We start from the raw sequence: 24,933 nt of genomic DNA, 5'->3' as shown, positions 1-24,933 counted from the left end.
GTGTGTGTGTGTGTGTGTGTGTGTGTGTGTGTGATCACCCGTCAGCCCAATGATGGAATCCAACGGCCTGGGCAAAGGTATAATGTGTGTACGTCTTTTCAGCACTCCTGTGAAGTTCACTTAATTTTTAGAATTTAGTTTCAATTTTAATTTAGTTGCGCACTTAATCTGACTCCAAATTCAAATGATTATTACATTTATTTTGTGTTTCTAAACTATTGGTTATGTATTAATTTAGATATTTGATTATTCTGGGTATCCCATATTTTTAATTATTCATTCATTAGGGACCCAATGTCGCATAGAGAACTTACGCCAGCCGGATGTAGTCTCACGGACACAAACTAGTCAGTTCTGATCTTAGACAGAGTATGCAGGGTCAATAGTCAGCCGCACTCTGCTTGCTCATAACAAAAAGCATAATTTTTGTATAGTCAAGAAAACTGAAACTTATCGAGGAAGTGGTAGTCAGAAATCAGAAGGTCTCAAATGATGAGCCCCATGCTCCATTCATTGAGCCCTCAGTATGATCTATCCTGAACACAGATTTGCGGTAACAGCAGACTCCACTTTAATCTACTAGAAATAATGATTTAAGAATAATACAGAATTAATCAAAAAGAATATTTTAGTTGTCAGATAAAAATGTATTATGCCAATTAGATAATTAGACAATTAGAAGCCAATTCAGAAATAATAGATACATTACATCAATTGCTCAAAGATGACTCTAAGAGTAAGAAATGCATGCCTGACCGTGTTTTTAAGACACTCACCCAGCACTGCATGGGGGTTTCTGGCTACAGAATTTCCCAAAATGGCTGCTCTGCTACCTTCCCTTAAATACCCAACCAGAATAAAAGGATTGTATTTACACCAACACCTGGTTTTGTGAGAGAGGAGAGGGTTATCAGATATCTTGAAGAGACTCCACCCAAAAAAGGAAGACAGAACCTTTCATTGAGATCTCCAGATTAGGGAGTTTTATTGTTTTATTGCAGGAAGCTTGATCTCAGCTTTTGTCTTAGCAGGAAAATCGTGTGTGTTTGGACTTCAATGGCAAAGTGTAAACGAGATCAGAAAAGGACACATAAAATCACAGGCAAGTCATTGCCTGGACAACAGCAGCCAATTCATTTTTTCTACATCATTTAATACTTGGAAACAGGGCCATCCCTACGGTGGTCCACTTGGTGCAGGCACCTCAGCGAACGGACAGCGGGGGACATTCTGCCGCCTGACGGAAAGCAATCACAAATGGACCCAGGGGGGCTCCGCTTCCTCTAACTCGCACTTGGCCCCACCCCATGCTTGAGATGGCCCTGCTTGCAAATACTTGTTTACTTTAACATTTAGAAACATTATGTAACTTCCACAAAATTATGAATTTAGAAAAAGTAGTAATAGTAAATATAAATAAAAATACTGCATTCATATAATTATCCTTAAACTGAGGTTTACCAAACACAAATAAAAGACAAACAAAATAAACAATGAAAAGGAACAAAGGAAACTAAGTCCACATATCAATGTAAGAGGAAATTTTACAGAGCACAAAGCAAGGTTGAACACAGAAATGTCAAACTAATCAAGTTACAATGGTACAACAAATGCCATAGTTAGAAGGAGGACAATAGCAACACTGTGAATGAGTCTGTGGGAACTATTCAACAGTTGCGGGGAAACCGCAAAAATGACCTACCACTCACAGAATACAGTTCAAAAGCTGCAGGGCCGTTTATATTTTTGCATTTAAAACCCGAGACGAAGGGCAGTGAAATGGAAAAAACTAACATGTTTTTAACGTCACACAGTGTCCTAAATATGCAGAGCTAATGCGTGAAATGCGGACAAAGAAGTTTGTAGGTTGCAAAAAAATGCTTACAAGGGTCACAGTGTCACCAGGCTCCTCCGTTACACACACCCAGCGCTCACTGTCATCCGCACCCTTCCCTCATCAGCTCACTCTTCAGAGATGTCAGATGCAGCTGCATCATTTTCCCAACTAAAGAGCCAAGATTTCATTCATCCAATGATATATATTCATCATTGTTTTTGTTCTTACATAATCTCTTGTTTTCCATAAGATGGACTGGATGATTTTAAACTTCTCAATGTTCTTAGTAACATTAACAATGTTAGTAATTAATTGGTAATTCTTTAGAATTTGTCATAGTTGATAGTTCTTAATGAGGCTAATCTCAATCACTAATTATTTATAAGGAACGATCTTAGTCCTAAATTTGATATTACTTGCTGATTAGTTAAGCTTGTTTCCATATTACTTAATAGTAGCTGAAGTGTATGTAGTAGGCCTACTGCATTACTTCCTGCATAGTTACTGATTAATGATGGACCATTATTCTAAAGTGTTACCCATTTGGTCTCTAAATTTATCTTGGGCTGAAAGAGTGTTTCAAAGAATTCACATCAACTTCCAAAACTGGAACTCTTAAAACAAACTCTTCCTCATTGGAAAGAGCAATCATGACACTAAACGACACGAGACCAAGCCACGTATCTAAAGCTTTGAGCAAAGGCATTTCAAAGAAATGGGAAATCAAAACTGCTGTGCTTGTGAAAGTGAAACTGGGAACTGTGCCCGTGCTGTAAACCCCTGATCTTCTGATGGCTATATAAGCAGCTAATCGTCTTCAGTAATAACTATTAGGCAATCATCAAAACCTTAAACACAATGAAGACTGCAGCAGTTATTGTTTTTCTAGTCTGTCTGCTTGCTACAGAAGTACAAGGTGAGTGTTGCCTATTAAGACTTCATATAATACCTAGTATGTATTTTGAAACTGTATCTCTTCTAAATATTAGTTTGTTATCATAGTCTGCAGCTAATAAATCCTAATCTCTCTTCCAGGGCAGAACCAGATTCACAAAGGCAGATGCTTCTGTGCTGACAAAGGAGTGGATGTGGTTTTACAGAGGAACATTGAGAAGTTTGAAATCATCCCTCCAAGTCCATCTTGTGGAAAACGGGAGATTATGTAAGGACAAAAACAATGATTTTGAATGGATATTTACAAATTAATGGTCATACTGCTATCTTAACACTTTTGGACACATTCAGCTCATCTTTCCTTTTTTATTTTTTTATTTCCAGTGTCACTTTGAAGAGTGCAGAGCGGAAATGCTTGAATCCAGAGTCTAACTTCACCCAGAATTTAATCAGGAGGGTTCTTGAAAAGATGTTAGTGTACTTTTTTGTGTGCTTTGCTAAACTAAAAATGAGAACCAATTTCTGAAATTAATAAATTGAATATAAAGTTATTTAAATATTTCTATTATAATATGATGAACTGTTTCTGATCTTTACAGGACCCAGCAGTAGGATATGCTCAGTGTGAATCTGGATTAGCTGCTGTGTTACGCCACTGAAGAACATCCTGATATCCATCAAACGCTGTATGACCTCTAGCTGACAGTTATCACGTTTGACTAGAGAACATCTGTATAAACTGTTTAGTAGTGTAAATAATTGCTTGTTAATTTATGCAACTGACTGTGTAGTAATTACAAATTTTATTCTTTCTTTTAAAATATTTTTCTTGTTTTATGTTAATCTTTTGTGCAGGGTTGTTACAATCCATTAATGGTGTTGAATTATTTTATTGTCCATCTGTGTTCACTCTGTTATCAAATAAATTTGTATCCCTTAAATTAATGGGCTTTGTGAATTCTTAGGGCAAAAACTGAATTTCCCACTGCAGGTCAATATAGGGTACAAATATTTAGCATATTGGCATACAGGACAATGATGCATCTTCCAATATATTATCAAGGAAAGAAAGTATTTGCTAATTTAGTTTTTAAAGCACAAATTTGAAAATAAAAGGAGGCTATACTGCGCCACTAGGATATGATGAACCTGGCTGGGACAAGTAGCCTCTTGGGTGGAAGCCTCTGTCATAACTGTCAGTTTTTATAGTATATGCAAGAAATATTTATTTGTTATCATATTTAATGATTTTTTAAAAAGGTGTCATTAATGTAAAATGTATGCATATTGAAAAGTTAGTTTAACAATTGACAGACAAATCAAATAAAATTATCCCAAAGAGATACATCTGAACTGTCTGGTCATCTGGAATTTCAGTACGGAGACAAACATTAGAATCATGATCTTTTGGTAGTATTACATCCCATTATGAGTGCATATTAGCACCGTTTATTGTTTGCTTTTGGCATCTGATAGAGCATTTTGGACCCTGGAAACAGTAACATGTGACGTCAGAATTAACAGAATTAAGCAGATTGTGACCTATAGCTGAGTGAAATGGCTTCTTGAATAAGGAAAAAGGCCCCTGGTATTGATTTTGTATGTTCTTAGCAACAATTAAAAATAATAATAATAATAATAATAATAAATAAATAAATAATAATTTAAAAAACAAGGGAAAAAAGGTGTAGGGCGGGACTTGAATTTTGTCCATGGGGAATTGGTTGGATGGTTGTGGTTTGCTATTGCTGTGATCTCATGTGAGTGACAGGTTGATCCCACCTTCATGCCAAACACGTCATCAGAGAAGAGAAGAGAAGAGAAGAGAAGAGAAGAGAAGAGAAGAGAAGAGAAGAGAAGAGGAAGGGAAATTACTTTGGTTGAAGATTACAAGGGCACATGAAAAATATAATATAGCGATGTGCAAGGATAAACCATTATTAAAAATAGAAATTGTCAACTTCGAGTGTCAATTTTAAGCCAACATGTGTGTGGGAGTCTTCTGTCAAATTCTGATGGTTTTCTGAAGAGTCAATATCTCCACAATGTCAATGGTAGACAGAATACAAGTATACAGTGAATACAGTGTTAATCTATTGGTATAGCAACTGTAGCAATGGGACGTGACGTCTCCATTCCCTCCTTTAGGGAACAAGGGTTACATATGAATTAAATTGAATTATGTGACCGAGATGTTTGCTTTCAGTTGGTCACGTCTTTAATGGTCCGCTTGGAAACAAATACCGTGACGCCAAACCCCCTCGTAGAAGAATGCCGTCATGTAACCGAGATGTTTGCTTTCAGTGGGTCACGTCCAAATCCCTGATACTCCATGCCCATTGTACGTGGCTCTGTGGTGGCCTGAAGTGGGGGCTGAGTGTGCGATGCAACACTTATCTGGTTCCACAGCTCAGCTGAGATGGGTGGCGTCGTCTTGCGGTGATGCGGTGGTCACAGTCGAGCAGATTGTGCCGAAGTTTCTTTTTTTTTCACAGGGGACCGACACCCTTGGCGATATGAGCATTCTTTTAATGACATCTCGCACCTCTGCAAGGTTTAGAAAAGGGGCACTTCTAGACCACCAAGGTGGACATCATCTGGCCGAGGGTGACTTTAATCACGGTCAGTCACTGTGCATAGCTCAACCCCAGCTCAGAACTACCCTCGTGCATTAAGAGTGCCTTGGCCTCATATTTAGGGCCCCATCATCGAGAGTAGTGAGAGAGGAGAAAACTTTTTATGCAGATTTTGGCACTTTTGATGTTCCATATTTTGGCACCAATATGGCTCCATAATGCCAAGTTTTCCATGCACATCTGGGAAAAAAAACACGGGGCAAGGCGATTTACGTGTCACACTGCGACCCCAGACACCAGCCACGAAAGCTTAGAATGAGACTGAGTGCATAGCAACCCAGGAAAGCATGGCTGTCAACTCTGAATCTGATTCAGCATGACAAAAGCTGAATATGCGTTGCACCTGCTGCCTACTTATACCCACGCTGCAGAGCGTGGCAGTCAAATGCAAAAATCGCATGCTAATGTGGATTAGCTCAGTTAGTTACACTCGAAGTAGATTGGTCTCTCTAGCGAGATTCCCAATTCGTCGGTTCACTCTATAATAAAAAAGTAATATATATATTGTATATGTATATTATATTGTGCATGCATAATCACTCTAATTTCCCAAAGATAAGTAGCAGTTGAAGTGGCATTTCCAGATTTCACAACTTTCAGTTTCTCCTTTATTTTCATCAGCATATGATTGTGAAATTCATCAGCATGACTTCATCACAATGTCTGTTTAGGATCCTATATAAAGAAAAAGGTTGTGAAAACACTTGATGATGTTCCAGAGAAATGAAAAGTTTTGTGTAATTCGCTGATTTTTAAAAAAAGGTTTTTTATGACTGTTACTTGTCAGACTGTACGAAATTGATCCCAGCTGTAAGCCATGTCACACTGCAGGATCTCAGTTGTCATTCATGTCAGACTGTACGGCAGTCAAAACTTGTTGAAAATGGATGCACACAAAAGGGCTCGTCCGGAGTTTTACATAATCCATCCGTGACATGTTCGGTGACTGTGAGCTGCATTTACATGCGGGATTGGCATGGTGGTTAGCAAACAAAATCAATCTCTTGCATTCATTTTGATCATGGCTTGTCTTGAAAATAAAAATGGAAGAAAAAAATGAAGACAATGTGTGTGGAGCAAGTGGTGGTTTGTTGTTGTTCACTAATTGCATCATCAGGTTGTTGTAGAAGAAGCCATACTGCAAGACTGTGTGTCCAATCTTCTGACACTGGCAGAATTTTTAATTGGAAGTAAAATGTGATCACAACTGTCATTAATCGGCTGTCCACAAATGTGTCAAACTAGCGATCAAAGACTTCAGATTTTGGCCTAGGATCAGAGGAATCTTTTAGGATTCTCAACATTTGTCTCAGATGACCAAATCATGGCTAAAATAGTGAGAACCTGGCTTAAGTGCCATTTGAAGAACACGATTCAGGAGTGCTTATAGAATATAATAACCTATACTGGACAAACAACTTACACACATTTATCATCAATTTATGTCAGCATCTTCAACTTTTGACCATCATGTGACACATATGGTAAAGATAAGGAATTTTCTGAAAGAGGTTGTGAAAATGTTTGAACATCTTCCACAGAAAACACATTTTGTCCCACATCCTAGTTTGTGGTTTCTTAAAGGGTTAGTTCACTCAAAAATGAAAATAATGTCACTTATTACTCACCCTCATGTTGTTTACACTTTCAGTGCCCAGAAAGGTACTAAAAACATATTTAAAACAGTTAATGTGAATACAGTGGTTCTACCTTAATATTATAAAGCAACAGGAATACTTTTTGAGTGCCAAAAAAATAAAATAAAATAAATAAATAACAACTTTTCAACAATATCTAGTGATGGGCGATTTCAAAACACTGCTTTGAATCTTTTGTTTCGAATCAGTGGTTCGGAGGTCTCACTGAGCCATCGGATTTTATCAAAAATATCTTAAATTGTGTTCCGAAGATGAACGAAGGTCTTACGGGAGTAGAATGACATGAGGGTGAGTAATAAATGACATTATTTTAATTTCTGGGTGAACTAACCCTTTAATGCCTTGGCAAAACATATCCACCATCCACAAACACACCAGCAAAACCAGTGGATCTCAGCCACACTTTGTGATTAATAACTTGTTTAATTTCACAGTCCAAAAAATGTTTTAACTGGACAGCATGACAGCACTGTCATCAGTACTGAGTCTGAAGGTAAATATTTGTATATTTTATCTAGAAAGCTTAGAAGCATTTTCATATTTTCTAATGTTGCTAGTGACTCAGTCTAAATAAAAACTATAACTTTGGGGTTACATTGAACATTTCCTTTAATGACGACCAGCAGATAATACTCTGCTGCTAGTGGAGTCTGGTTAGGACTTGGATGGAAGACCCCTTTTTTAAAAGCTATTGCTGCTGGTTGTGGTGTTAGTGGTTATAGGGAGTGGGTGATTAAGAGTTATTACTTGATCATCAAGAAATCTGATTTCAATGAAGCACAGGACCATATTAACATTTTAACTGCTAATCAGTCTGCATGGAACAAATCCCATCTTCAAAGTGTAGCTAAACACGCTAAGATTCAGTCAGATTTAATCTGTAGAATTTGTTGGTTGTTTCTTGGGTGCCTACCACTGTGTTTTACCTTTATTCTTTTAAACAAAATGTCATTAGTTTGCTCCATTATAGTGTTTTGCTTCATTAAAGATTACATATTGTAAAAAATTGTGTTTATAAATAGGTTTATTGTGCATTTCTATCTTTCTATGTATTGCTTTCTATGTGATTAGCTTAGAAAAACAGCCAATAAAAACCATCAAAATCAATCAATTCCCATGTTTCGCATGCCCTAACTTAACTCAGTGTTTTGGCCTGACGTCTAATAGTACTCCCACACTGTAAACCCTAATGCTCAAAATAATTAATTGGTTTGAGCAGGACAAAATTTAAATTAGTTCAGTCAACTTAACTTTTATGAGTATTTAGCGCTTTCTTTTTCTTTCAAGTTCAGAGAACTGATATATTTGGAGTAAACTGAACTGTTAACTTATTTCTTTTAATTTAGACAAACGTTAGTTTAACTGAAACTGGGCTGGGACTTCTATTTTCCAGCATGCTTTTCCCATGGCACTCTAAAGAGAGAGTAAATGCTAAAATTAAGTGTTATATAATGTTTTTTGTGTGTGCAAGATTACTGTTAAGTGGGAGATTTAGTAGTGATTAATGTTTTGTTATGCAAATTTAGAAGAGTTTCCGTTAATGTGAGTTTTTGGAGAGTTACCATCATGGTAGTCTCAGCCTCAGACATCACACCCATTGACCGCTGGCTGAACGTCTGATGCATATGGCACACTTTTCTGGAAACACTTCAGCAGTATCGGAGTCGTCATGGTTGGTTGAATTCTGCAGGATGTCCAGGAGATGTGTGTTGCGTTCTTTAATGGTCCGCTTGGAAACAAATGCCGTGACGCCAAACCCCCTCGTAGAAGAATGCCATCATATTTAAGACTGTGACAATGAGCGCTTATCAGGATCAAATAAATGCTGGATTTTCAAAAGTATGTGAAGTTCGCAGCTCCATTGTTGCAGTAAACTTGCACAACGTTCTTGAATGAATAATTTATAGATGAACGCCGGTCTGTTATTGTAGGGACATCGACTTTCATTTTCACGCCTCTAAACATGACGTGGAACAAAACAACTCTGATTGGTTGTTTTACATGTCAGTCATATGTCCTCTTGGGCGGTCCTTGGCCAATGAAAGCTGTGATAGAGTCCAGACCTTCTGCCGTCAGTCTGAAGGTCTGGCTACGCGAGGCTACCATAATGGTGACAAGTGGTGCATGCGGATTGGTTTGAGAGCAAGTATGTTAAATGCTTTATATTGCTGCACTCATTCAGCATATGGTATACCATGCTATTGTTAACATGTTAGTAAATTAGCAAGTTAGCATTGTCTGGATTAGCTTGTTATAGCTAGCTAAGTTTACACTAATAAAAATGTTCTACCTGAAAAGTTAAATGAATGAATTAGTGTACTCAAACATTTTAAGTTAAGAACAATTAAAATGTATGAGTACAAAATAAAAATCTGCCAGTTCTGCATACTTAAACTTTGAATTTCTTAACTTGAAAATGTTGAGGGCAACTGATTGCTTCAAATTGTTTGAGTTTTGCCAATTATTTGGGTTTACAGTGCACCAAAACATAACATCAATATTTCAGTCTAATTAAGCAATATTTACATCCTCATTCCTGGAAAATTCAGCTCATAGTGCCTTAAATCAAAGGTTCTCTTCAAGATGGTTTAGGAGGTGCTTCCGAGAAATCACAATAAAAAGAGAAAAAGGAGAGGAAGCTGGAGTAGTGAAACCCCCCCAAAAAAACAAAAAAAAACCAAGAACAAAAACTGAGGGGAAACCCCTGATCCTAGAGTATTTAAGTGAGCTCTGACGGCCTTCGGTCATAATCTCACTGACACAGACAAGCACAGTTCATCAAGAACAAGAAGACAATGAAGACTATTGCAGCTTTTGTTCTTCTTGCCTGCCTGATCGCTGTAGGAGTGAAAGGTGAGTTTGATTTAGTTGTAGATCAAGATCATTCAGCATATCTTGTATCTTTGGTTATGGTTATGTTCTGCAGCTAACAGACTATAATGAAATTTCTTTTCCAGGGCAGGACAAGTCTTCGAAGGGCAGGTGCTTCTGTGCAGACAAAGGTGCAAACATGGTTTTAGTGAAGAACATTGAGAAGGTTGAAATCATCCCTCCAAGTCCATCTTGTCGCAAACATGAGATTATGTAAGTATAGCCTACATTTGTAATTTATTTAAATGTTCATCAACTCTACAAACTATCCTGAGTAAATTTCAACTCACTGCTTTTGTTGTTTCACAGTGTCACTCTGAAGAATGGTGCAGGAAGGAAATGCATGAATCCAGAGTCAAAATTCACTCAAAATATCATAAAGGCTCTTGAGAAGAGGTGAGAATATCTGTTTAAATGTATTTACTTATCCTTCACATATTCAATACAAAGACACAAACTCCTCTGGCAAACAGAGACACATGACAATTAACTAAATGAACTAATACAATTATATTCAATGAACTTTTTCTGATTTTACAGGAGCCAGCAGTCTGTGCACCACAGTACAACTGTCACTGCGCCACAGAAGAACATCCTGACATCAACATCATCAGCACCAACATCCTTCAAATGACTTCATAGTTGGAGTTCAGTGAAAAAATAAACAACTAAAAATATTTAAAACATTTCCTAATGCCTATGATGATTAAATTATTATTATTATTATTATTAGCACTGAGTTGTAAAATAGTCTTTTTTTCACAAACATATTTTCATAAGACCACTGAACAATGTGTCATATGTACAGTCTTTTTATAATTTGATGTATGATTTTATTTTCATTGTCCACAAAGAAGTGTCAAATAAAGCTTTTTTTATGAATTACATCTTCTGACATCTTTCAGAGTAGTTCTTGCATTCTTTGAGTAGATTTTGAGTAAAAATGTGGGGGGCCTGAGGTTTCAATCAGACCTGGACACACTATAACTCTTTGATGTGTTGGGAAGAAAGTGAAATTACAAGGACAGAGCAAAATCACTTGTTAGTCAAATGGAGAATGGAGCAGCCCTTTTCCTAAATGTGAAGTTGAGACCACAGACGGTAAAAAACTTCCCATTCCATAAATGTGTAGGAGGTCATTTCACATGCATAATTATTGAGTTTTATTAGCAGTGTTTACAAGCATCACTATTGCTCATATTAAAGCATATTGCTCTGTTTTAAGGGGCGTGTCTGCTGTGAAACTTCAGTGTAAACGCCCACTGCTGTGATTGGCTAACATCTTTCCATTTAAAATAGCCAAGTATTACTCTCTCTTTTCCCGCGTTTTTACTACTACAGCTCTCAAGGTTAACTAATTGTGAAAAGTGTTGCATTACATTTAGATCTATGGCATTATATTTAGATAGTGGCATGAAAGGTTGCAGAGATGAACACTGCACTCTCAGAAAATAAAGTACAAAATTGTACCTTTAGGGGTACAATGGTACAAAGGTACAAATTTGTACCCTTGTGGTTTGTACCTTAAGAGACCAGTTTTGTACCTTTGGTGACAATTTTGTACACTCTCAGAAAATAAAGTACAAAATTGTACCTTTAGGGGTACAATGGTACAAAGGTACAAATTTGTACCCTTGTGGTTTGTACCTTAAGAGACCAGTTTTGTACCTTTGGTGACAATTTTGTACACTCTCAGAAAATAAAGTACAAAATTGTACCTTTAGGGGTACAATGGTACAAAGGTACAAATTTGTACCCTTGTGGTTTGTACCTTAAGAGACCAGTTTTGTACCTTTGGTGACAATTTTGTACACTCTCAGAAAATAAAGTACAAAATTGTACCTTTAGGGGTACAATGGTACAAAGGTACAAATTTGTACCCTTGTGGTTTGTACCTTAAGAGACCAGTTTTGTACCTTTGGTGACAATTTTGTACACTCTCAGAAAATAAAGTACAAAATTGTACCTTTAGGGGTACAATGGTACAAAGGTACAAATTTGTACTCTTGTGGTTTGTACCTTAAGAGACCAGTTTTGTACCTTTGGTGACAATTTTGTACACTCTCAGAAAATAAAGTACAAAATTGTACCTTAAGGGGTACAATGGCTTGTCACTGGGGCTGTACCCTTATGATTTGTACCTTAAGAGACCAGTTTTGTACCTTTGGTGACAATTTTGTATACAAGTTTTGTATACATTTTTTCCTGAGAGTGTATGGATGAATGTCAGTATGGGTGCTTTAGTACTTGTGCAGGAATACTCTTCCTCATTTGGCAAACTCATCCTCACGAGACCAAGCCACATATCTAAAGCTTTGAGCAAAGGCATTTCTAAGAAATGGGAAATCAAAACTGCTGTGCTTGTGAAAGTGAAACTGGGAACTGTGCCCGTGCTGTAAACCCCTGATCTTCTGATGGCTATATAAGCAGCTAATCGTCTTCAGTAATAACTATTAGGCAATCATCAAAACCTTAAACACAATGAAGACTGCAGCAGTTATTGTTTTTCTAGTCTGTCTGCTTGCTACAGAAGTACAAGGTGAGTGTTGCCTATTAAGACTTCATATAATACCTAGTATGTATTTTGAAACTGTATCTCTTCTAAATATTAGTTTGTTATCATATTCTGCAGCTAATAAATCCTAATCTCTCTTCCAGGGCAGAACCAGATTCACAAAGGCAGGTGCTTCTGTGCTGACAAAGGAGTGGATGTGGTTTTACAGAGGAACATTGAGAAGTTTGAAATCATCCCTCCAAGTCCATCTTGTGGAAAACGGGAGATTATGTAAGGACAAAAACAATGATTTTGAATGGATATTTACAAATTAATGGTCATACTGCTATCTTAACACTTTTGGACACATTCAGCTCATCTTTCCTTTTTTTTTTTTTATTTCCAGTGTCACTTTGAAGAGTGCAGAGCGGAAATGCTTGAATCCAGAGTCTAAATTCACCCAGAATTTAATCAGGAGGGTTCTTGAAAAGATGTTAGTGTACTTTTTTGTGTGCTTTGCTAAACTAAAAATGAGAACCAATTTCTGAAATTAATAAATTGAATATAAAGTTATTTAAATATTTCTATTATAATATGATGAACTGTTTCTGATCTTTACAGGACCCAGCAGTAGGATATGCTCAGTGTGAATCTGGATTAGCTGCTGTGTTACGCCACTGAAGAACATCCTGATATCCATCAAACGCTGTATGACCTCTAGCTGACAGTTATCACGTTTGACTAGAGAACATCTGTATAAACTGTTTAGTAGTGTAAATAATTGCTTGTTAACGTATGCAACTGACTGTGTAGTAATTATAAAATGTGATTATTTTATTATCTGTGTTCCCGGTGTTATCAAATAAAAATGTTTTCTTTAAATTAATGGGCTCTGTTAATTCTTAAGGCAAAAATTGAATTTTCCACTGTACAGGTCAATATAGCATACAGGACAATTATGCATCTTTACATATATTATCAAGGGAAGAAAGAATTTGCTCAATTAGTTTTTAAAGCACAAATTTGAACATCAACATAGGGTTAGATGACCTTGTACTTGGGACAAGAAGCCTCCTATGAGGAAGCCTCCTAGCCTCCTATCATTAAATATGATAACCAATATATTTATTATCATACTTAATCATTTTTTAAGTGCCATTATATAAAATGCTAAATTTAAGAAGAAAATTGAGAGACAAATCAAATAGTATTATCCCATTCAAAAAGATACATCTGAACAACATTATAATTCTATGAATCATAAACAGACATATATTTTTGAATGGACTGAAGGGATGTCATAATAACAATAAACTGAGTTCAGACTGAAGGATTCTGCTCAATGAAGAATAATGAAGATGAAATGGGGCTTTTGCACAAAATCTTACCCTGTCTTACCTTATATCACTAAAGACTGTCGAGGTGTTCCACATTAGACAACCATAGTTTAGTTTTAAAGCTTTAAAGTCGGCATGAAATAGAAGTTGCGATAGTCTTTTCTTCCCATTCTGCTTGTTATGTTGTGGGGGAGCACACAAACATCCCAAATATTAAAAATGGATTATTGTGTGCATAAAAATAAAAATCATTTGGTGGATTCTGGCTTGTCTCGTAGATGGTTTCCAATAGATTGCGTTTCCTCATTAGAGAAGCATTCAGTTTTTCTGCTTGCAAATTCCGCCATGTAAATAGTAAATCAGCCATGGCACGAGAACAACTGGCTTTTAAAGGGAATGGGAGAGGAGACTCTGATTGATTTGTTGTACTTTACACACCCATTACTCAACCCTTTTAGACCATGTGCCGGGCACGCTGACCATTTTTCTCGTTGTTAAACTAGCAAAAGTGGATTCAGACACTAGTGCCCTTGCACCATGTGCTTAACTGAGCCTGGTGTCTCCCAATGTTTTTTTTTTCTCCATTTCTGTCACCTGATGAAGTTTGGCTTCCTTGCCACTGTCACTTTTGGATTGCTTTGTTGGGAACACTTAATCCAGCAACATTAATTTAACTGCACTGACAGTATCGAACAAAACTTGAACTGAATTGAGCTGAGTAACAACTCTATTGTCTTCAGTAGAGCTGTTTATAGCTGAATTGAACTTGTTTCATAATTGATGAAGACTGAGCTGAATAATTATCTTGCTACAGCTACTTTACAGCAGAATTTGAATTTGCATCATTAATTCTGTTACTTTACTGTTTTTTTTTTTTTTATTGTAAAGCTGCTTTGAAACAAAGTCTATAAAGTGCTATAAAAATAAATATGACTGACTGCTGAATAGCAGATTAAATGGCTGAAGTACATTCAATTCTGTCTCTGCAGAAAAGACCTTGGAAAATCTTGTCCAGCTGTACACACACACACACACTAAGTTTTCAGTTTATGAGAAAAGACCCTATTATCAGAAAGTGGAAGCACAAAAGGACACTGCAGTCATACAGTATTTCATTTTAGACTGGGGAGAAAAAAAATTGTAGCCTACTGAATAAGGACCAAACCATTGACACGTTTATATCAGATGTCAATATATAAATAAAATAATGTTGAGCAGTTGAGTGAAGTGAAGTGAGTGTAGTGAAGAAAAAGCAATAATGCACAATATGAGTATGTGTGACTCTGTAAATCAGAAAACTGTTTTACTTCCTATGTTGTTATATCTTTTATCTGATAACATAGATACCACTGTACTGTGAAATATGTAATCATGATGACACAACACTTAAAACACAAAAAAAAAAAAAAAATGATGAAAACTTTCAGATTTCATCTGCACTGTTGTTATTGTTATTTCCCAGAAAGATTATAGGAACTGGACCTGCAACCCAGCCAGATACTATCATGCAATGATGCAACAAATAGGGAAATCCCAGATTGTCTTAGATTTGTATATAATGAAGCAAGTCAGGTCATTTACTCACAGTTGGTCAGCTGAGTGCTTTAAGGTGAAGAGATTGAACAATGAAGACTGTGGCTGCTCTACTTGTTTTTGTCAGTTTGGCTATTATTGCTATTGAAGGTAATATTATTATTATTATTATTTTTAATATTTCATTTACTCAATACAATCTGTTGCTTTGGTGTTTTAGACTGATCATTTTCATCATTTATATCTATCATCCTCTAGGGCAGCCTGGGTTTGGAGTCCAAAGATGTTTATGTCGAGGTGCTGGTGCCAAAATGGTGAAGCCAAAGCTGATAGAGAAGGTGGAAATTCACCCTATTAGCCCATCTTGTGGACATCTGGAAGTTGTGTGAGTAAACTGATTATTCATCTATCTATTTATAAGATCTATATAGGCAATTTTATTATCATAACTGAATACAGATCTGTCTATATTCCCTTAAAATAACTTGACTGTGTCTGAACAGTGTCACGCTGAAGAATGGTGCAGGGCAAAGATGCTTAAATCCAGAGTCATTGTTTACCAAGAATATCATTGAGAGGATTGAAAATAAGACCAGGTGAGTCTTATCAGTGACATTACAATTGATACTAAAACTTCATATCTTTCTTATGTTACAAATGAAGAAAGGATAACAGAATAATGTTTATTTATGTTTATTCTTTTTTAGGAGTGCTCAGTAAAAACTGAAGTGGTTCAACTGCATTTTCAAGTGTGAAGGTTATGGCCATGTGGACATTCATTAAAAAGTCATTAAAAAGCTGTATTGATTATTTTATGTATTACAATAAAATATTTTATATATTATTTTAACACATTAAGTTATGAGTAGTTTATTGTATCTTTTTTAACTGTTATCATATGTTCTTCTGTTTGTGTCTATTTTTATTGTCAGAGAAAAGTTTCAAATAAAATCTTGTCAAGGTTTCATCATTTTTGCCAGAGTTAAGGGTCTTTGTTATTGGTTCCTGCACATAAAGAAAGAAAGAAAGAAAGATTTTTTTAAGATTTACACATTTCAATTAATAGTAAAATTCCATCAAATTGCATTGAATAATCCTTATATTATTCATACTATGAATTAAGAATTTTAAATTACCAAAAAAAAAAGCGCTTAATAAACAGGGGAATCAAGCCAGTTGATTTGTTCAGTCACACTTTTAAATACATTTTAAAAGTGTATACTTTTAAGTATATACCATAAGCTATTATCCACCAAAATGCAGATTTGTCAAGTGACAACTTCTTATGCAAATTAGATTGAGCCAAGGCATTAGGAAGTTTGATTTGATTTATTTATTGACAAAATGCATGCATATTTATTAAAGGGGTGGTTCAGTGTTTTTTTTTCTATGATTGTGTTTTTGGGGCACAGTTTAAAAAAAAAATGAGATGCTCTTTGTATATGTCCTTGATGCAACCAAAAAATAGCAACAGAACTACACATTTAAAAGACATGTACAAACAATAAAACGTACTTACAGTTTGAAGCCAATAAACAGCAGCTTCTGTTTTTAACATGCATGCAAACACACCTTACATCAATTTTGTAGTAGTTACAGATAAATATAAAAAGGGGGGAGAAAGAAAAAGATAACTGAAGGATTGCATTATGATGGGATAAAAGCCAATAGAAAGTTATACAAAAACATAGCTAAAAAAAAAACTGATGACTTTTAGTCTGATGCCTTTTTGTCTGAGTCCGTTTCATCTGATGCCTTTTAGTCTGAGGCTGTTTTTGTATGAGACCTAACACCTGACGTCGTTTTTCCTGATTCGTGAAGCCTCTCAGTCTGAGGCATGATGCTGTTTTGTCCAATGACCGAAGCCTCTTAGTCTGAGGCATGACGCCTTTTCGTTGTATGACTGAGGTGTGAGAATGTCCTAAAGGCCAGAACACACCAAGCCGACGCCGACGAACTAGCGGAGACGAAAGCAGACTGCGGGGTTGGCTCACGTTGGCAGCGTCTGTGTCCAAAGTTGCCCTGCCACACCAAACCGACGCTAAACAGCCGACGGCCAAGCAGCACGTCAGTTCTGCGCCTGCGTGAGATGAAATGATGAAACAGCAGGTGGCAGTAGCTGAGCAGCCAATCAGAATCATCAGATGGCCCGACGAGCTCCAACGCCGATTCAACATTTCAAATCGGACGAAAAAGGCAGACGAGGACCAACTTCAGCCAACGGTGCGGAACACACTGAGAAAACTTAGTCGGCCGACGAAGAAAAACTGCCCGACGGCCGACCATCGGCTTGGTGTGTTCCAGCCTTAAAATGAACACCGTACTCATGGAATTTTCCGGATCCTGTCTGCATTCTCTCACAAATTTTGCTTCCTGTCAACATATTTAAAGGTGCTCTAAGAGCGATGTCATGCGTTTTTAGGCCAAAACATTTTTTGTCACATACAGCAAACATCTCCTCACTATCCGCTAGCTGCCTGTCCCCTGAACACACTGTAAAAAAAACCGCGGTCTCTGTAGTCGCCACAAGCTCCAAAAACGGCAACAAAAACTACCTGGTGCAGTCTGGACCACGAAACATAATAAACATGCTCCAGCCAATAACCGACAAGAATGATTTTAAATGCGCGTTCATGACTGTTTCAGGAAGCACGGAGGGGAGGGGAGGGAGGAGGAGGAGGGAGGGTCTAGCTAGCCTCTGTTTTGTTGGACAACACTTCGAACGTCAACAGGAAGTTACTCCACCCAGGATCGCTTAGAGCACCTTTAATATCATTATAAATAGCAAAAAGGCATAAAATAAACATTTAAACCGATGCTGATTAAAGTCCATCCACACACAGGATAGAATCAGCATCTTTTAAGTCACTGCATCAACATCTCTCATCAAATTGGGGGGGGGGGGACGGGACGGAGCCGTAGTTCACTGTCAAGCCACGCAATATCGCGTTCATTATCGAAGGCGATTCATCTGCGATATGAACGCGATATTGCGTTGCTTGTCAGTGAACTACAGCTTTGTCTATTAAATGCCGCTCCATTTGAAAGCAGGTGATGGCGATTTAGCGGTAATCAGGGAACCGGCTTTACTGACGAAATGCGCGTGACAATCTCATGCAATATATCGTGCAGCCCTAATTTTGACTGCTTAAAATTCTGCCCAACCAACCACCCCCCACCCATGATTTCGACAGCTGTATATTTGCCATCGAATTCTGTTTCCCCCTCCCATGCGTATCTGATATTTATCAAACTGGCTTAGTCTCGCACTTCCTAATGCCTTTGTGCACAGTACGCTGACCTCTGGTGCAGTTGTGTACAAAGAATCCTATGTTCGAGTCCAGGCTCTGGAATTTTCCAGATCCTGTCAGCCTTCTCTCACCAATTTTGCTTCCTGTCAACATATTTAATATCATTATAAATGGCAAAAAGGCAAAAATTTAACAGTTAAACTGATGCTGGTTAACCTCCATCCATACACACGATAGAATCAGCATCTTTTAATTCACTGCATCAACTTCTTGCATCATATGGGGGGGTGGGAGATGGAGTGGTTTTTGACAGCTGTACATTTGCTGTTGAATTCTGTTTCCCCACCCCCATGAGATTTTAAAAAAGCAAAAATTGAAAATTTAAACTGATGCTGAACTCTAATGCAGTTGCATACAAAGAATCCTAGGTTTGAGTCCGGGCTCGTGAAATTTTCTGGATCCCATCTGCCTTCTCTCACCAATTTTGTTTCCTGGCAGCATATTTAATATCGGATTTCGACAGCTGTTTATTGGCTGTCGAATTCTGTCCCCCTCCCCTTCATGAGTTTCTAATATTTATCAAATTGACTCAGTTTCACACTTCCAGATGGCTTTGTGGACAGTGCGCTGACCTATGGTGCAGTTGCATAAAAAGAAGCCTAGGTTTGAGTCCAGGCTTGTGAATCCAGTCTGACTTCTCTCACCAATTTTGTTTCCTGCCAACATATTTAATGTCATTATAAATGGAAAAAAGGCAGAAAATGAACATTTAAACTTGAGCGAGATGCTAACGGTCTAATCAGATTCAATGAACTATTCTAAGCCATGCTAAAAGTGGTACCGCCAGACCCGGAAATCGGCTGAATGGATTCGAAAAAAGTTAAAACTCATCTGTTTAACTCTAGGGGAGTTGGAAAATGAGCCTATTTTCAAAAAAAAAAATCATTCATTCATTCACGCTGCAAAAATGCTTTTCTTACTGAGTTTTTTTTTTGTCCTATTTCAAGTACAAATATCTAAAAATTCTTAAATCAAGATGGATTTTCTAAATAAGAAAATGATATAAGATATTTAGTCTTGTTTCCTGGGGGGATCTAAATTAAGTGCATTTTACTTAAGTAAAATTATCAATATCTGCCAGTGTGGTAATAAAAATAATCTTAATGCAAACGGAAAACAAGATTATTCGGAGTGTCTATAGTGCAAATTTACAGTAGCCCCACCCAATAATATCACACAAGGTTAAAAACATAGTTTAGGTTTAGGTTTATCACAGACTATATAAAAGCGGCTCTAGCCGCTCGCATCAAATTCAAGGCACTGATGTTTGCCTACAGAACAATGACTGGCTCATGCACCCTATACCTAAACTCATTACTTCAGACTTATGTGCCCTCCAGAAGCTGTTCTTCAAGTGCATGGTGCCTTGTGGTGCCATCCCAAAGAGGCACAAAATCACTTTCACAGACCTTTACCTTGACTGTTCCCTGCTGACTCAGCCCAAGCTGCTGAATCTTTTGCCATTTTCAAGAAATGGCTAAAGATGCATCTTTTTCATAAACACTTGACCCATTACTAACACTTACAATATTCAATATATACAATAATTACAATATATAATTTCAATTTTTATTTATTTAACCACAAACCACACAGACCCAGCACTTTTTTTATTTAATAGAGGTTGATCACTGTCTCATTACGCCTTTACTTTACATTGCATGTTCTATTTGAAAAGTCTCTGTACTGATGAAAATGGTGAGTTTGGAAAAAAAAAAAAACTGGTGTAAGACTGGTATAATTACTTGTATAAACAGCTTATTAGGCATATTAATACATGGGGCCTCGATGCCCGCTGTAATGATACAATGAATGAATTAATACATGGGGCCTCGATGCCCATTGTAATGATACAATGAATGAAAATAACAATAAACACTTGCTTTGTTTATTTGTACAGTCTCTTTTTTCACCCTTTTTCATCATATTCCGCATGATGAAATGTGAACCATCATCAGATATAAGCTATTAAATCACTAATGATGATCTGTTTGAAGGATAGAGAAGAGAATGAGTGACATCCTCCATTCTCCCTTTTTCAAGAAAGACTCGTTGGTTCAAACATTTTCTTAGTGATTAGGATTTGCCAAGGGCAACTAAAAATAGCCAGACTGGAAATTCCCACGTTTAAGAGAGAAGTTTTTACAGCTTCTTCTTCTGATCACAGCTGAAGTATAGTTCTGTTTTATTGTCATTGAGTTTTGGTTTCCCCTGTCTGCCTGCCTTATTATCTAAATTATTAAATGTATTCATGTCAAACTATTATTTAAAGGTGCTACAGAGGATGTTTTGTTTACATTTTTGCAATATTACTTGAAACTGTCTTTACTAACTGATAAAAGACTATTTATTAGGTGCAATGAAAGGAATAATATTAATATACATCATCTGTGCACGAGGTAGGGCCTTAACGATTGGCGCTCTGGCTTGTCAATCACTGCCATGACGTTCCTTGTGCGAGACTTGCGCAGCTGCGCGCTCCAGTAACTTTCCACACTCCACAGGCGCCACATGCAATGTTTTTGTCAGGAGACAGGAGTAACAACTGCAGATTATGAGTTACCTGCGGTGAGTCCGACATAATGAATTCACTAACACGACACAGCGAATGCCGGTGGTAAACACTCGTGTTCCAATACTCGTGCACGAGTTTTGGGAGGCGTTCCCTTGAAATGAGCTGTGAAGGAGGGGGGTTGTTCTTACGCATGCGCTCATTTCAAAAACTCAGTAACAGTCTTTGGTTTCTCAGTCGACGAAAAGATCCTCTGAAGCACCTTTAATATGACTGAGTAAATCTACATTAGTTTGCACTGACAAAAGTCTTTCTACCAGCCAGATCAGACATAAAGCAGCTTATAACTGAGACAGGAACATTATGTCCAGTCAATTTAACCTAAACTATTCACTTAAAATGTATTTGTTAAGCACTGTTTACAGTTGTAATAATCTTGAAGCTTTATTGAGTTTTGTGATGTTTTAGTGATGCCAGTGTATGGAAGTAAATTAATGGCAAATGTTTTTGAAATAAAAAGCATGTTGAATTGCACTAATTGAAAAAAATATGCATTACATTAGCTGTGCTTGCATTTTGATGCATTTTATTTTTAAGGCTTACATTTTTATGGGCTGAAATTCAACATGGTCGTATATTTAAGCTGTGAATATTTCAATTAAAAATATTTCACACACATTTCCATTATTAAAAATTCAATAATTTATATTCACCTTTCAGATTTCACTTCCAAAATATTCATTCTGTTTAAAAATACAACCTATAAAATTTAACTAGCAATTTTCAGTCCATTTTATTTCGCTTTAGAAATTTGCTTCCAGAAAATTCAGTGGTTTAAATTTGGCAGAAAATTCAACATTTCACATCCGGGAACTGCAGGAAAAGCAGTAGAGTGCTGATGCATGATCTCCATCTGCTATTAGTATCTACTAATAACTTACATCACCAATAAGGTGCAAGTTTGGTCTTTTATATCACTGTACTAGTCCATTAAGCTGTGTTAAGAGTTTTAGCCTACACAGGGAAAGTAACCATAAAGACACTGAATTAAATATAAATGCAGCTTTTGTGTCTTTATCAGCTTTTCTGCATTTATACTGGCCCTGATAATCATCACACATTCACTTACCGTTTGCTCCATTTCTGTAAATCCGTTTTTATGAATGAATGAATGAGGACTTACTAGCCGTTGCTCTGGTCTTAAACAGTGTAGTGTGATGTGCATTTTTACTCAGAATCTCAGAATGCAAGAACTACTCTGAAAGAGGTCAGAAGATGTAATTCATAAAAAAAGCTTTATTTGACACTTCTTTGTGGACAATGAAAATAAAATCATACATCAAATTATAAAAAGACTGTACATATGACACATTGTTCAGTAATCTTATGAAAATATGTTTATGAAAAAAAAGACTATTTTACAACTCAGCGCTAATAATAATAATAATAATAATAATTTAATCATCATATGCATTAGGAAATGTTTTAAATATTTTTAGTTGTTTATTTTTTCATTGAACTCCAACTATGAATTCATTTGAAGGATGTTGGTGCTGATGATGTTGATGTCAGGATGTTCTTCTGTGGCGCAGTGACAGTTGTACTGTGGTGCACAGACTGCTGGCTCCTGTAAAATCAGAAAACGTTCATTGAATATAATTGTATTAGTTCATTTAGTTAATTGTCATGTGTCTCTGTTTGCCAGAGGAGTTTGTGTCTTTGTATTGAATATGTGAAGGATAAGTAAATACATTTAAACAGATATTCTCACCTCTTCTCAAGAGCCTTTATGATATTTGAGTGAATTTTGACTCTGGATTCATGCATTTCCTTCCTGCACCATTCTTCAGAGTGACACTGTGAAACAACAAAAGCAGTGAGTTGAAACTTACTCAGGATAGTTTGTAGAGTTGATGAACATTTAAATAAATTAAAGTATACAAATGTAGGCTATACTTACATAATCTCATGTTTGCGACAAGATGGACTTGGAGGGATGATTTCAACCTTCTCAATGTTCTTCACTAAAACCATGTTTGCACCTTTGTCTGCACAGAAGCACCTGCCCTTCGAAGACTTTCCCTGCCCTGGAAAAGAAATTTCATTATAGTCTGTTAGCTGCAGAACATAACCATAACCAAAGATACAAGATATGCTGAATGATCTTGATCTACAACTAAATCAAACTCACCTTTCACTCCTACAGCGATCAGGCAGGCAAGAAGAACAAAAGCTGCAATAGTCTTCATTGTCTTCTTGTTCTTGATGAACTGTGCTTGTCTGTGTCAGTGAGATTATGACCGAAGGCCGTCAGAGCTCACTTAAATACTCTAGGATCAGGGGTTTCCCCTCAGTTTTTGTTCTTGGTTTTTTTTTTTTTTTTTTTTTTTTTGGGTTTCACTACTCCAGCTTCCTCTCCTTTTTCTCTTTTTATTGTGATTTCTCGGAAGCACCTCCTAAACCATCTTGAAGAGAACCTTTGATTTAAGGCACTATGAGCTGAATTTTCCAGGAATGAGGATGTAAATATTGCTTAATTAGACTGAAATATTGATGTTAATTATGCTTTTGTTTTATTGGCTGTTTTTCTAAGCACATCACATTCTCTTATATATTTTGTGCACAAATTAAGGTAGCAATACATATAAGCAGAAATTGCACAATAAATCTATTTATCAACAAAATCTTTTGCAAAATACAGTAACTTTTAATGAAGCAAAACACTATAATGGAGCAAACAAATGACATTTTGTTTAAAAGAATAAAGGTAAAACACACAGTGTTAGGCACCCAAGAATCACCCAACAATTTCTACTGAATCTTGGTGATCTTGTAGTTTAACACTTTGAAGATGGGATTTGTTCGATGCAGACTGATTAGCAGTTAAAATGTTAATATGGTCCTGCTCTTTATTGAAATCAGATTTCTTGATGATCAAGTAATAACTCTTAATCACCCACTCCCTATAACCACTAACACCACAACCAGCAGCAATAGATTTAAAAAAGGGGTCTTCCATCCAAGTCCTAACCAGACTCCACTAGCAGCAGAGTCCCTAGTGAAAAAAAAGTATACCTTATTGTATTTTAAATACATTCCCTTTTTCTATAGCACACTGCAAATATACTAACAAAAAATGTACTATCATTAAATATATAAAAAAGTATATTAGTATCATATTTTCACAATGCAACTTTTAACACACTTTAAAATAATTGTACTTCAGTATATTTTCTAAAAAATATATTTTAGAAAAATATACTTTAAGTGTAAGTTCAGTTTATTTTTTAAAAGTGTATTTATTTGCACTTTATAAAAATATATTTGAGGTATATTTTAACAGTGTGCTGGAAATGATCATTGTAACAATGCACTGAAAGTATATTTAAAAAATACATTATTTAATATCCTGAAGTTGTAGTGTATCTAATGTTAAATTTGAGTATATTTTTTAAGTTTACTTCTTCATCCTTGGAATTCATTATATTACTTGTGCTTATTTATTTCAGTATGAATGCATTACAAGCCCATTTAGTAAATGCAGTGTAGCCTATACAATTTCCAAATATGTGTAAATGTTTATTAAGTTTACTCTGGCAGAATCACACCAGCAGCACAAGTAATGCGAAAAAATATGTCGAGTGGTTAAACTTATCGGAATTCAAATGTCTCTTCAACTTGGTCTGTGACCAATCAGATTTTGTTGCTCACTGCCTTCAGCCAATCAGAGCTGCTGACGTCACGGTCGTCGTCTGAATCCCCTCGTTCAGTCACTCAGGTGAAGTATATTGTGGCAATGTATAATTTATTTAATAAAACACTGAAAGCGCAATACATCGCTCAATCTTGG

General features: G+C 36.4%; 4 protein-coding genes and 1 pseudogene across 4 annotated transcripts; 4 read left to right on the top strand and 1 right to left on the bottom strand.

Annotated features, from left to right (window-relative positions):
* The first annotated feature begins 2,593 nt into the window (after positions 1 to 2,593).
* LOC125267061 (C-X-C motif chemokine 11-6-like) lies at positions 2,594 to 3,672 on the top strand. Its single transcript, XM_048188345.1, has 4 exons — positions 2,594 to 2,753; positions 2,873 to 2,999; positions 3,116 to 3,202; positions 3,331 to 3,672. The coding sequence occupies exons 1-4, from the start codon at positions 2,696 to 2,698 to the stop codon at positions 3,341 to 3,343; spliced, it is 285 nt and encodes a 94-aa protein (XP_048044302.1). The 5' UTR covers positions 2,594 to 2,695; the 3' UTR covers positions 3,344 to 3,672.
* A 6,045-nt stretch (positions 3,673 to 9,717) lies between these two features.
* On the top strand, positions 9,718 to 10,783 carry LOC125266097 (C-X-C motif chemokine 11-6-like). Its single transcript, XM_048186563.1, has 4 exons — positions 9,718 to 9,878; positions 9,983 to 10,109; positions 10,206 to 10,292; positions 10,437 to 10,783. The coding sequence occupies exons 1-4, from the start codon at positions 9,821 to 9,823 to the stop codon at positions 10,528 to 10,530; spliced, it is 366 nt and encodes a 121-aa protein (XP_048042520.1). The 5' UTR covers positions 9,718 to 9,820; the 3' UTR covers positions 10,531 to 10,783.
* A 1,492-nt stretch (positions 10,784 to 12,275) lies between these two features.
* LOC125266096 (C-X-C motif chemokine 11-6-like) lies at positions 12,276 to 13,272 on the top strand. The gene is made up of 4 exons (XM_048186562.1): positions 12,276 to 12,435; positions 12,555 to 12,681; positions 12,797 to 12,883; positions 13,012 to 13,272. The coding sequence occupies exons 1-4, from the start codon at positions 12,378 to 12,380 to the stop codon at positions 13,022 to 13,024; spliced, it is 285 nt and encodes a 94-aa protein (XP_048042519.1). The 5' UTR covers positions 12,276 to 12,377; the 3' UTR covers positions 13,025 to 13,272.
* A 2,022-nt stretch (positions 13,273 to 15,294) lies between these two features.
* On the top strand, positions 15,295 to 16,118 carry LOC125266095 (C-X-C motif chemokine 11-1-like). The gene is made up of 4 exons (XM_048186561.1): positions 15,295 to 15,410; positions 15,519 to 15,645; positions 15,764 to 15,856; positions 15,968 to 16,118. The coding sequence occupies exons 1-4, from the start codon at positions 15,353 to 15,355 to the stop codon at positions 15,978 to 15,980; spliced, it is 291 nt and encodes a 96-aa protein (XP_048042518.1). The 5' UTR covers positions 15,295 to 15,352; the 3' UTR covers positions 15,981 to 16,118.
* Positions 16,119 to 22,581: 6,463 nt separating this feature from the next.
* On the bottom strand, positions 22,582 to 23,430 carry LOC125266094 (annotated as a pseudogene).
* Positions 23,431 to 24,933: the final 1,503 nt, after the last annotated feature.

The sequence above is a fragment of the Megalobrama amblycephala genome, linkage group LG4 (assembly GCF_018812025.1).
Source record: "Megalobrama amblycephala isolate DHTTF-2021 linkage group LG4, ASM1881202v1, whole genome shotgun sequence".
In the NCBI taxonomy this organism is placed as follows: Eukaryota; Metazoa; Chordata; class Actinopteri; order Cypriniformes; family Xenocyprididae; genus Megalobrama; species Megalobrama amblycephala.
This window is presented reverse-complemented; position numbering and strand designations above follow the sequence as displayed.

Bases quoted from the DNA above. Each gene is read 5' to 3' on its own strand.
- LOC125266096 (XM_048186562.1), top strand. From the start codon at position 12,378: ATGAAGACTGCAGCAGTTATTGTTTTTCTAGTCTGTCTGCTTGCTACA. The intron at 12,436-12,554 runs GTGAGTGTTGCC...TCTCTCTTCCAG, and splicing joins GCTTGCTACAGAAGTACAAG to GGCAGAACCAGATTCACAAA. The intron at 12,682-12,796 runs GTAAGGACAAAA...TTTTATTTCCAG, and splicing joins TGTGGAAAACGGGAGATTAT to TGTCACTTTGAAGAGTGCAG.
- LOC125267061 (XM_048188345.1), top strand. From the start codon at position 2,696: ATGAAGACTGCAGCAGTTATTGTTTTTCTAGTCTGTCTGCTTGCTACA. The intron at 2,754-2,872 runs GTGAGTGTTGCC...TCTCTCTTCCAG, and splicing joins GCTTGCTACAGAAGTACAAG to GGCAGAACCAGATTCACAAA. The intron at 3,000-3,115 runs GTAAGGACAAAA...TTTTATTTCCAG, and splicing joins TGTGGAAAACGGGAGATTAT to TGTCACTTTGAAGAGTGCAG.
- LOC125266095 (XM_048186561.1), top strand. From the start codon at position 15,353: ATGAAGACTGTGGCTGCTCTACTTGTTTTTGTCAGTTTGGCTATTATT. The intron at 15,411-15,518 runs GTAATATTATTA...ATCATCCTCTAG, and splicing joins GGCTATTATTGCTATTGAAG to GGCAGCCTGGGTTTGGAGTC. The intron at 15,646-15,763 runs GTGAGTAAACTG...GTGTCTGAACAG, and splicing joins TGTGGACATCTGGAAGTTGT to TGTCACGCTGAAGAATGGTG.
- LOC125266097 (XM_048186563.1), top strand. From the start codon at position 9,821: ATGAAGACTATTGCAGCTTTTGTTCTTCTTGCCTGCCTGATCGCTGTA. The intron at 9,879-9,982 runs GTGAGTTTGATT...TTTCTTTTCCAG, and splicing joins GATCGCTGTAGGAGTGAAAG to GGCAGGACAAGTCTTCGAAG. The intron at 10,110-10,205 runs GTAAGTATAGCC...GTTGTTTCACAG, and splicing joins TGTCGCAAACATGAGATTAT to TGTCACTCTGAAGAATGGTG.